Source organism: Protobothrops mucrosquamatus, unplaced genomic scaffold, assembly GCF_001527695.2.
Source record: "Protobothrops mucrosquamatus isolate PMUCROS unplaced genomic scaffold, P.Mucros_1.0 scaffold_113, whole genome shotgun sequence".
Lineage (NCBI taxonomy): Eukaryota > Metazoa > Chordata > Lepidosauria > Squamata > Viperidae > Protobothrops > Protobothrops mucrosquamatus.
The window spans coordinates 46718-58875 of record NW_015386189.1 but is presented as its reverse complement, the minus strand read 5'-3'; the positions used below and the strand labels follow the sequence as shown (position 1 = coordinate 58875).

Genomic DNA, 12158 nt, shown 5'->3' with positions numbered 1-12158 from the left:
CAAAGATGCTTCCGTGGCCATGTGGCCAACTTGACTATACACCAAGAATCATGAAACGCTGTTACCTTCCCACCAAAGTGGTACCTGTTTATCTACTCACATTTGCATGTGTTTAAACTGCTAAGTGGGCAGGAGCTATGCAAGTGACGAGAGCTCACCTCATCGTGTGGTGCTCGGGCTTTTGAACTCGGCCTGTCAGCTTTCCAACTGACAAGTTTAGATCTTTAACCACTGGGCCATCACCCCTCCCCCCCAATATCAGAAATTAGGATCTTTTTGATTCACTTTTGCTGAAGTTGATGGCAGTTGCATTCAGCAACATTTCTAGGACCGTAAGTTTTACTCCTACACTACAGAATTTCAGTATTTTTTAAAAAAGACCAAGGAAATGTATTCTTTGTTGCTTTACCTTTCTGGCTTTCCACAGCTTTTAAGCTCCATGCTTTCTGCATTTGCCCCAGTAAACACAACACCAACCCTAAAAGTTCAAAAGAAAGTGAAAGAAGTGGATAACCTTACGAACATTAAAAACCGTGTCTTACGTAGAAAAGTAATGTTGCTCCCAATTATCCATGCATAGCAGTAAAATGCTTTTAGAAAGAATCTTGAATAATTCTTCCACGAAGGTGCTTTCAGATTTCATAACAGACTCCTGTTTAAGGATGGTTGAACTTAACGGTAACAAGTTGTATTAAAGCCAGTTAATTTAATCAAAAATGAAAATTTGAAATTGACATCTAGACTCCAACCCATTTTTGCTAATCTCTATGCAGCTCTATTAAAGAACAAGAATTAAAATGTATGCCATATAGATTTAGTTACATTGGGAGAAGGAACAAGATTGCACCAGTGCCGCAATGCAAAATCCCCACCGCTCTGCACTCTGCAAGCCCTGGCGTGACCAGCTGAGGTTCACCATCTTCCTCCTGCCACTGACAAGGCACAATAAGGTCTGTCCCTAGGCAAGGCAAGTGCTGGAGGTCCTAGGCCAGACATGTCAAACACAAGGCCCGGCGGCCAGATGCGGCCCGCAAAGTGGTTTCATGTGGCCCCTGAAGCCATCCTGGAAACAGTGAGGGAACGGCCCCCACTGCCTTGGACCTGGCCCAGGCCGGCCAGGAGCCAAGGTACAATTTTGTGGTGGGCATCTATGCTGAAATGCATTCAGTCTTAGCTCCACAAGGCCGTCTGGAACCAGCGAGGAACCAGCCCCTGCCATGTCGGCCCTGCCCCCTGGGTGCATGCTGGGGAGGTGTCACCCTTTGTGAGGAATGAAGAAATGCACCATGCCTTGGCGCTTGCCCCAGTCCCACCCCCTTCTGCCAGAGACCCTCAGATCTGTCCCACTCCTGCCCAGGCCCCCACAGGCACCCTTGACACGAACGATGTAGAGCTGGCCATGCCCATCCAGTAGGCTGCACCCACTCTGGCCACACCCACCTAGTAGGCCCTCAATGAAATTGTGGCCCTCAGTGAAATTGAGTTTGACACCCCTGTCCTAGGCCTTCTTCCAGAGGCCACACACTCAGTTCTCCAAATTACAGGGGCCATCCCTGTGTTGCTTTGGAAAACATCACAAGTTTTCTGAAGGCTTTCCGAAGCATTGGAGAATAATGAGTATGGCCTTCTTGCAAGGCTCCAGAAGGCCTCAGAAGCCTTCTGAAGCATGACAAAAACAGTAGGAGCAGTTTTGGTGGCTTTCCCTCAAGGGATGTGTACAAGCTGACGTCAGGTAAGTGTCTGCTGTGGATCCCTTACTTGGGTTTCTACACTAAGAAGGGACACTGTGGCCTAAATGCCATTCTCAGTTTCACACTTCTTCATCCCTTCCAATTCTCAATCATGTCAATCAATCATTCTCAATCAGTAAATCATGCTGGGAGTAATCAGTGGAAAAAGGAGAAAGGGCCACCCTAGTACCTGCTGGCTGGACACTATAAAAGATGACACCAGGATGACCATGGCGGATCTGAATGCTGATTCATAGAGTGGTCAGGGATCGGACATGACTGAATGGCTGATAATGATGACTGATTCTCAAGGGCCTGCAATTCTGTTGAGACTCATCAGCTGAATTTACTAAATGGAAGAGCGAGGCAGGGTAACTCTAGCAGAGGGCCCAGAGACAATCAGTTTGGTATCATGGCTGTTATTTTACTAACCAACCATAGTTGTGTTATAAAAAGCAATGCAATGCCCTCATTCTTGGTAATTCATCCCTGGTATTCTAGAAATAATACAAGAGCACATCTAGTAAGGGTTAAAGAAAGGCTGGACAACACATCTGGACCTCTCTTCTCCTTGCTGGCTCCCCCAATTGGACCCCAGACAAAGACTTATCTGGTATTGCCCTTTATAATGCAGAGCCTGGCCTTATGATCCTTACCTGCGAGCTGCTTCAACTAAAGCTTTTTCATCTGGGGACGAGGCATAGTACTCCAATTCAGATGGTAGACCATTGCTACGCCACGGGCTGTCGCAAATGCCATCAGTTTGGTCATTATTAATCTGCACTGTATGACAGAGACAAAGAGCTTTCAGGAAGAGTTCTTCCTCATGTGTCTGTTAAAAAAAAATTAAAGACAAAACACTGCGATGAATCTGATTTATTCATTTTATCTTTATCCTATGAAGCAAACTCCTACCAAAATAAAAAAGTTAGGATTAGCCACAAAAATGTACGCCTATGTATTTTCATAGTGAATATCTGGGCTATCATAACTAGAGAACTTTCCCCCCCCCCTCTTAACTAAAAATACAACAGACAATACTGTCCAAAGTACTGAACAAGGTCTCACAATGTTTTATGAAAATTTTGGACAGGGTTTTTTATATTTTTCACAAATGGACTTGTCTACAACTTTATTAAGATTGTTCTTTTATTAACAATTGACAATCTACAGATGTTCCACAACTTATGAACATAACATGAGCCCGCAATCCAGTATTTGAGGGGCTGCCACAAAGAAGAGGGGGTCACGTTATTCAACAAAGCACCAGAGGGAAGGACAAGAAACAATGGTTGGAAGCTGATCAAAGAGAGAATTAAGCAGAAACTTCCTGACAGCGAGGACAATTAACCAGTGGAATAGGTTGCCCTCAGAAATCGTGGGCGCTCCATCACAGGAGATTTTTAAAAAGAGGCCAGACAGTCACTTGTCTGAGATAGTATAGGTCAGTGGTGGCGAACCTATGGCACGCGTGCCAGAAGCGGCACTCAGAGCCCTCTCTGTGGGCACGCGTACCATGCCCCGGAGATGGCAACCGTCCCTCTTCAATCAGCCACCCACTAACTCACTGAGGTCCCACGTAGCTGGATGCACTCATGCGCTCGCTGACCTCTGTGTGCAGGGGCCGATGGTGTCAGGCAGCAGCCGCCCCGGCCCCTGCCTCACCTTGCCCTGTGACAATGGCACCCACGCCCTGCCTCGCCTCTCCCCGTAGGATGAGCCTCCTGCCCACCGCCCCACATGCCAGAGACCCCCTGGATCTCCCCCAACCCTGCCCGGCTCCCACAGGCGTCCCTCCCCACGAGCAACATTGAGGTGATCACGCCCACCTTGGCCACACCCACCCAATCTGCTATGACCACCACAGCCATGCCCATCCAGTGGGCCACGCCCACCTGACACTTAGTGATAAATAAGTGGATTTTGGGTTGCAGTTTGGGCACTCGGTCTCTAAAAGGTTCGTCATCACTGGTATAGGTTCTCCTGCTTGAGCAGGGGGCTAGACTATAAGACCTCCAAGGTCCCTTCCTGTTCTGTTCTGTTCTGTTCTATTCTAATTCTGTTAAAAGCTATTAGATACAGCCAGTCAAGATAAAATTTGTATTTTTTTATTATTAAATTCATATCCTGACTTTATTTTGTGCATCTTAAGGCAGAATACATAATTCTCCAACCTGCTGGCCAAAACATTCAATACTTCTCCTACTTTAAGATCAGTTTGAATTTCTTTTCCTCAAAATATAGAAGAGTATTAATAACGTATTACACTAAATGTGCTAAAACTGCATTAGCATTGCTGCTATTATATTCTGAATTTGACAGAGTAAAAATACATTTTTAAAAAATAACAGTTGGAGATGGGATTTGAAAGTAATTCTTTTGGATAATTGGTACATTATACTCAAACAGTAATAAGGATCAATGTTTTGAATGCAAGGTTTTTAAATATAGGATTCCAAACACAGATGCTCATTCTCAATTAGCACAGAACATTAGGAAAAAGAAGAACATTAACATAAAAAAATGGAGCATCATGCAATTGATCTCCTGCAGACAATATCTAATTGCTCTTAGAAACCTAAATAATAACAGATTTTAGTTGCAGTCAGAATTAAAGAAAATTCACACAGCGGAAAGTTTAGAAGTTACTTTTGAAAAACACTCATAAAAAAACCTTCAAGACGGATGTCTATAGAGATTCTCAGTCATCCAGATGAGAGTTATCCCAAAGATGCTTTTTCACGAGGCAACTGGACTTTCTTGTTTTTTTCTTTGAAGATGTTTCACTTCTCATCCAAGAAGCTTCTTCGACTCTGACTGGATGGTGAAAGTCCAATGGCCTCGTGAAAAAGCATCTTTGGGATAACTTCAAGAAGGACCCGAACTTTAGACTGTAGAAAGCTCAAAATTAATTTCAAGAAATTAATTTTAGAAAGAACTTACAAAACTGGGCGGTACTCCATCTGGAAAGTCTTCTATCAATCCCTCAGGAACTAATCTGCCATTGATTTCTTGATATTTGAGACCATTAATGGAACATTCCCGAAACTGCATCACATTTTCTGTCAATGTACCAGTTTTATCTGTAAATACATACTCCACCTACAATAAGTTAAGAAGTTATGTCAGTCAAATAAGTTTAAGAATTAAAAAAGGCAGCAAGTCTCCCTCATATCCACTAGTGGGACATTCATATGGTCTGCAGATACACTGCACTCATTTCAACTTGTGCATATTTATTGTACTTATCTGAAATAGGTGTAATTGGTTTATTATAAATACATGGAAAATAAGTATTCAATAAACTTTTCTAATAATTACACAATGTATAGGGCAACAATGCTCATTTAAAATCTCAGACTGTGGTCCACTGCTGAACCACTTCCAAATTACAATTTTTTAGTGAGACAAAAGGGAAAAAATTATAAAATCCATAGGGAATATTAACTGTGTAAAAAGAACAACTATGCATTTAATCACTTTTGATTAATTAAATCAAATCTAGCTTCATCTTGTTTCAAACACTATTTTGAATTATTTTATACCTGTCCCAGTTCTTCATTGAGGTCTGAAGTATTTACTTGGGCTTTTTCATTTGTTTCTTCATGATAGAGATCAAGGTCCCAACCAATAAAAAAAGACCCAAGAAATTTCTGCATCTCCACAGTCACATAAAGTGAAATGGGTATAATGAAGTTGTAAAGTACCAGGAAAGCAAGAAAATCTGAAATGAAGCGCAAGATCTAAAAGAAGAAAGGAAACAGTATTATTAAACTAAAAAATAAGAGAGAAAGCATTTGAGGACAAGATTATAACAGATACAATCAAAATGCAATTCTATAAAACAGTGATATTGAGATAATGAGGGCATATTCTGTAACAGCCTAACTAACAGGTAGTCCTTGACTTACAGCCATAATTGAGCCAAGAATTGTGCTGGTCATTAAGAAGATCATCCTGTAACTGACCCATATTTATGATGTTTTGTGGCAGTTAAACAAGTCACCATGGTTGTTAAACAAATCAACAGTCATTACGCAAATGCCATGGTTGTTAAACTGGAAATAAACGCTGGTTATGGCAAAAAGTATAAATCAGAGTTATGTATCTTTGGGATACTGTTATAAATGTGGGCTGGTTGCCCAATGCCCAAAATGGAATGGGACAACCTGCCACAGCCAACTCGCTATGGCCACCTCTCTACGGCCAACTTGCCGCAGCAGCTAACTCACCATAGCCAACTTGCCACAGCCAACACGCTGCGGGACAACTCATCGTAGGACAATTTATCAGTTCAATTTAATTATTTAAAATAAATAAAATGTTTTAAATTTTTTGTCATTCAGATTTCATTTTGTCCCTCCTTTTGCATCCTTTTTTTAATGTTTCCATTCCATCATTTCTTTCGTCCTGCAGTGAGTTGTCCTATGGCACGTTAGCTGCAGCAAGTTGGCCACGGCGAGTTAGGCATAGCGAATTGTCATAGAACCCACCCAAAATGCAATCATGTTGCATTATGGGGAAAGAGATGACTATCAACATTTCAAATCTGGGTCGTACGTACTTTTGGGTGTGTTGTAACTTTGAAAGATGCTAAATGCCTGGTAGTTAAGTCAAGGACTACCTGTATATCATCTAAGAACTACTCAACCAAGCTTATGTTTCTTCCAAAAGTAGTGTCTTTTCTGTTTGTGATCAAATAATTTTAATCCGGAACAGGGATCTTACTCCATATTTGATATACTTTTGTCTCATCCCTTTTCCACTGAGCTGAAATTAGTATAGGTAGTGCTCGACTTACAACAGTTCATTTAATGACTATTGGAAGTTATAACGGCACTGAAAAAAGTGATTTATGACCGTTTTTCACACTTACGACTATAGCAGTATCCCCATGATCAAAATTCAGACACTTGACAAATAATTCATATTTATGACAGTTGCAGTGTCCTGGGGTCATGTGATCACCTTCTGACGAGCAAAGTCAATGGGGAAGCTAGATTCACTTAACAGCCACGTTACTAACTTAACAAGTGCACTGACACTTAACAATTCTCGCAAGAAAAGTTGTAAAATGAGGCAAAACTCACTTAACAAATGTCTTACATAGCAACAGAACCTTTGGGCTCAAACGTGATCATACGTTGAGGACTATCTGTATATAAAAGCCACTCATTCCATTTGCCTCTGTTGGCAAATAGTGTTATAGCTAAAGGGAGACAGGGAGGCCTTAATCATAATATCAGTCCAAGAGTAGATTCAGATAACATACTAAATCTAATCTCAGTTTGACCAATGTGACATGTGAATGTATCTATTTTCTTCTCTTAAGACTGCTGGTTACTATGTAAAGATGGGTTTTCTTTGCTGCATAGAAGCATTATTTGCTCTTCTTGCTTGGGATGAGTATATAGAAACAACTTCTAAGCATGTGAGGTTTTTTTTTTAAAAAAAAACATCCTTTTAAGCAGAAAAGTAAGTCACATATTATCAGCTACAATAATGGGGCAAGAAATTAACTGAAGAAAATTCTTGTCTCCCTTTAGCTATTTTTATAAGTCAAATCAAAACTTCCGATACAGGAAAAAACACCTAAATCAGACATAACATTTACATTTTACCTTACTGCTGTTCCTTTCATGATCAGTTTGCTGGTTATACCAAGGTTCATTCCACTTCTCTTCATTCTGCCAGGCATACTTCAGTATTGTACTTAAGACAGCTTCACAAAGGAGGATTATTAGGTAGATAATCAAAAAAGAATTCATAGACCTGGAGGGGAGACAATTGAATACCCAAATGCTACTGAATTAAAACTGTCCTATAGGTAAAAAAATAAAATAAGAGGAGCACTGAAGAGAAAGGGAGCTCTGGGCAATTCAAATATATTTGCACATTACTTAAAAAAAAACTACGGCAACAATAATTCTAACCATCTTTGTGTTGTATTCAACCAACTTGAACTTTTGCATACGGGGAAGGGTGGAGATTGAAAAAGGAAGCGTTTGATAGAATCATTAGGTTGGAGATGACATTAGAGGTCTTCTAGTTCAAACCCCTGCCCTACCATCCTGGACCAATGGCCGTCTCAATTTTTCTTGAAAACCACCAGCTTTGCTTTTTCTGTCTTATCCCTTGATTGCAAAAAAAAAAAAAGTGAAAAAAAAAGAGTTCTTCTCTATTAAAGGCAGAAAATGGAAAACCACGAGAAGTTTCTTGCTTCAAGGTATGGTAGGACAAGATTTGGGGAAAAGATACAGGCTGGTTCATTTAGAAGTGAAGCATGTAAAACAGAGGTCCCCAACCTTCTGGGCACCAGGGACCGGTTCCGTGGAGAAAGGTTTTTCCATGGACTGGAGAGTATGTGGTTTTGTGTGTTGCCTGCATCCCACGGATGGGGCTTTGCTTGTTTGTGTGGACCGGCTGTTGGCATGCTGTGGCCCGGTTCCGGTCCATAGACCAGCGGTTAGGCACCCCTGATGTAAAACACTTAAGGGCAAAGCGATATGCAGAATGAATTCAATATCTCTAGGACTGTGCTTTGTCATACACTGAGGACCTATCAGAGTAGTTTTCAGAAGCAAGTTTGATCTGACTACATCCCATGTCATGTGGTGATTTATTTCCAAGTTCCCTTGAGGAACAAACTCCACATTCAATACATCTGAATATTCCAAAAGCTAATATTAATTTTGCTAAAGTAGAACGTGAGAACATTAGCCTAATAATACTTATCAAATGGTTCAAGCTACAGAGATGTTCAAAAAATGTTTTGAACACATGTTCCTTTGCTTTTTAACTTAAGTGTCTTTTGTATTTTTTAGCTTTTAAAATTATTCTTTATATTCCATCCTGCTAGTCTATGACCATAATAAATATTTGAACTGTTCCCTTGCGCGCTGCATCCCTTCTTCTGAATTCCTCTTGCTTTACAGTTTAAATTAATACATTAATCTTTAACGGAGTAAAATACTGCCCACCACATACTTCTCTACTGCTGATCGTTTCTGTGATTTGCTCTTATAATTCAATGCCATCTTTGTCTCCATTCCTGTATACACAGCAACACCTATAAAGAGTAAAAGAATGTTCAGCATGGCAGCAAGACTGTGTATTACTGTAGGCCAGGGGTAGGCAACCTTGGCTCTTTTATGACTCGTGGACTTCAACTCCCAGAATTCCTGAGCCAGCATGGCTCAGCTTGGAAGCCTCTCCCTTTCCCCTCAGCATGGCTGGCTCAGGAATTCTGGGAGTTGAAGTCCACGAGTCATAAAAGAGCCAAGGTTGCCTACCCCTTCTCTAGGCTTTTTCTCGTCCCTTTCTTTTGAGGAGCCAGACACAGAGGGATTCCTTCAATTTCTGGCTGATGACTCTGCTGGGTTTCCAAATCCACTCTATGATTGCAGTGGTTATTTTTTTTTTTAAGTGAGTAGTTTTTTTTTGTCCAGATTTTTAAATTGGAAAGATATTCTAATATTTAATCAAATCAGATAGAAACTTTTACAGGAGAAGTCTTAAGTGGTCTAGGTCAGGGCTTTTCAACCAGTGGTACGGGTACCACCTGTGGTACATTGGCACCTGGCAGGTGGTACGCAACCTAGAAAAGTGGTAGCGGGGGAGGGGAATGAGCTGAACCGGTGGCAGCACCGCACAAGCCTGAGCGAGAGATGGCTGGAGCTGCAGGGCTGTCAGGGCTCAGCGGAAGCGCCAGGATCAGTGGAGCTCAGCCCTGATCCTGGCACTTCTGCTGAGCCCAGAAGAAGCGTCGATCAGCTGGAATGTTGCAGCATCTCCAGAGTCTTGTGATTTACATTCAGATGCTTGGCAACTGATTCATATTTATGACGGTCACAGTGTCCTAGGGTCTTGTGGAGTGACCAAAACCTGCTGCAACCACCCAGCAGACGGGGGGGAATAAAAACCAAACACCCCCCACCCTACCCCCGCTGCCAATCCTCAACAGAAATGCTCACAACAATGAAAACCTCGGACAGGAGGAAGAGCGCCACCGGGCGCTGTCTTGCTCGGCTGTGTCTTGGGGGGCACTTTTTTCAGTGCTATTGTAACTTCGAACAGTCACTAAGCGAACTGTTGTAACTCGAGGACTACCTGTACTTTATCACTTTTTTCCTTTTTTGGGTCATCAAGTTTTTGACACCTTGCTAGGCGACTGGTGGTACTCGGATATTGCCATATCCTAAAAGTGGTACAATGGGTGAAAAGGTTGAAAAGCCCTGGTCTAGATTCCTGGAACAACAGAGGGGACGAAGCACTAATAGGACTTTAAAAAGGTGAAAGACAGACAGACATAGAATCCAGGTTCTCTGGGTTACACCAGCATCAACTACAGTTAGTCCTCGACTTACAACCACAATTTCTTGCCACGTTTGTTAAGCGAATCACTGCAGTTGTTAAGTGAATCTTGCTTCCCCATTGACTTTGCTTGTCAACAGATCACAAAAGAGGATCGTGTGACCCCCCTGGACACTGGAACTGTCATAAATATGAGTCAGTTGCCAAGCGTCTAAATGTCAATCACGTGACTATGGGGATGTTGCAATGTGTGAAAAACAGTCATAAGTCACTTTTTTCAAGGCCGTTGTAACTTCGGCCACTAAACAAACTGTTGCATGTCCAAGACTTACTGTATTTCTTGGTGCAAGTTATTATAATCAACACGGCACACTTCCTCTTAATTAGGAAAAGTGTCCTAGCCTGGATGATTTGCCAGCGATTAGCTACTCTAACAGAAAGCTCTGCAATTTCATCCATTCAAGAAATATTAACCAGTTAGTGAAACTTTACTGTCACACACCAAAAATTTCTTTAGTGTTTTTCAACCTTGCTCCACGAAGTAGAAGACTTTCGGGTCCAAGGGGTCTGCAAAAGAAAGATCACTGTTTGTTCACATTGTTGGATAAAGTGAGCCAGTCCCTCTTTCTCAGCCCTGGAAAGAAGACAATGGCAAACCACTTCTGAAAATCTTGCCAAGAAATTTGAAGGAACTAGTCCAGGCAAATCGTCAGGCATCAAAAACCGACTTGAAGGCACACACACAAACACTGAGCAGGGCAGTTTGAAATAGTTTGTCAAAGATGAAATGGCTATAGGACTAACAAGAGGATCCTCTGGGACAGGGGTAGGGAACCTTGGCTCTTTTATGACTTGTGGACTTCAATACCCAGAATTCCTGAACCAGCCATGCTAACTCAGGAATTCTGGGAGTTGAAGCCCACAAATCATAAAAGAGCCAAGGTTCCTTACCCCTGCTCTAGGATAAAGAGTGAATAATTTTGTCTTTGGGAATCAAAATAGTTTTGAACTAACTACCCCTCTCTGGAATGCAGCAATTTTATTGGACCTATCAGTAAGCAACTTCCTAAAAAGGAAGAGATAAATTCATAGAATAGTGTCACTGAAACCCAATTAATTTACACATATAGTCTAGAGACACCATAAAGAGCATGTCCTGTAATGCCCATCTCATTCTACTTGTGAACTTCATGGGGGCATCAGCTGGTCATAAGACACAACAGATCCTACATGAATCCTTTTTTTCAATCCAGTAAAGCTCTTAAGGGTGTTTTTTTTTAATTCTGTTGTGCTATCAAAGAAGTATACATTGAAACTAAACAACCACAACAAAAGTTAAGTATTTTACAAGTAATTCAAAAATTCCTTTAGTATTTCAGGTCATTTGATATTGTTTGTTATTCATGCTGCTCAGCTACTGTTCGCTTTGCTGTTTTTCACCACAACTCCTTCTCCAAGGAGTTCTGGATTCATCTGAATGTGCCACTTAAGAACAACTCCCTCATGCCACAAGCAAACAGTACTTTGAATTCCCCCTTACAGAGAAGATACTTGATTTATGAAATGCTCTGTTGTTGTTGTTGTCGGAGAAACAAGGGTGATAATTTCAACTCCACCTGTTTCTCTTAAGGTTTTCTGCAAGGACTAGAACCTTGGACCAGCAATAATTCTTATAATATTTATATATATGTTTACAAAGGGTGAGTAAAGACCCTGAAGCAAATAACACTGCTGACCCAATGTTCAATTTTAAGACAAACCTGTTGGGCACCTATCTATTATGGCTTGAAATGTAATTATTAGAAGAAATAGCAAGTTTAACAGGTACATAGGGGCTGAACTGTTCTATACGAATCCAGAAAGAACTGTTACAAGAAAACTAGTTTTTACGGTTTCTTTTATATAACAGAAAAAAACAACTGGCTGTAAGAATTAGTCCAAGCTGGTCAAATTACTAACTGGCAATTCATAACATCACTCAAACCAGGAAGGAATAATAGCTTGTAACCACAAATTACAATAGCTTGCAACAGCTTGTATTCCTCACAGTTTAAGATACTTCCACTACAACTTATTATTTATGCAGTAGTAGTTCTCTAAAAGCATTCTAGCAAA

General features: G+C 41.1%; 1 protein-coding gene across 1 annotated transcript in view; it reads right to left on the bottom strand.

Moving 5' to 3' along the window:
• Positions 1-12158, bottom strand: part of LOC107287832 (probable phospholipid-transporting ATPase IF) — a gene marked incomplete at its 5' end in the record, with an annotated part of 61084 nt that overhangs the window by 35243 nt on the left and 13683 nt on the right. The window contains 7 exons of the mRNA XM_015816385.2: positions 410-478; positions 2387-2562; positions 4674-4832; positions 5276-5473; positions 7352-7502; positions 8718-8799; positions 10546-10610. Of these exons, the coding sequence (XP_015671871.2) occupies positions 410-478; positions 2387-2562; positions 4674-4832; positions 5276-5473; positions 7352-7502; positions 8718-8799; positions 10546-10610 (900 nt within the window). The remainder of the gene's footprint in view (positions 1-409; positions 479-2386; positions 2563-4673; positions 4833-5275; positions 5474-7351; positions 7503-8717; positions 8800-10545; positions 10611-12158) is intronic.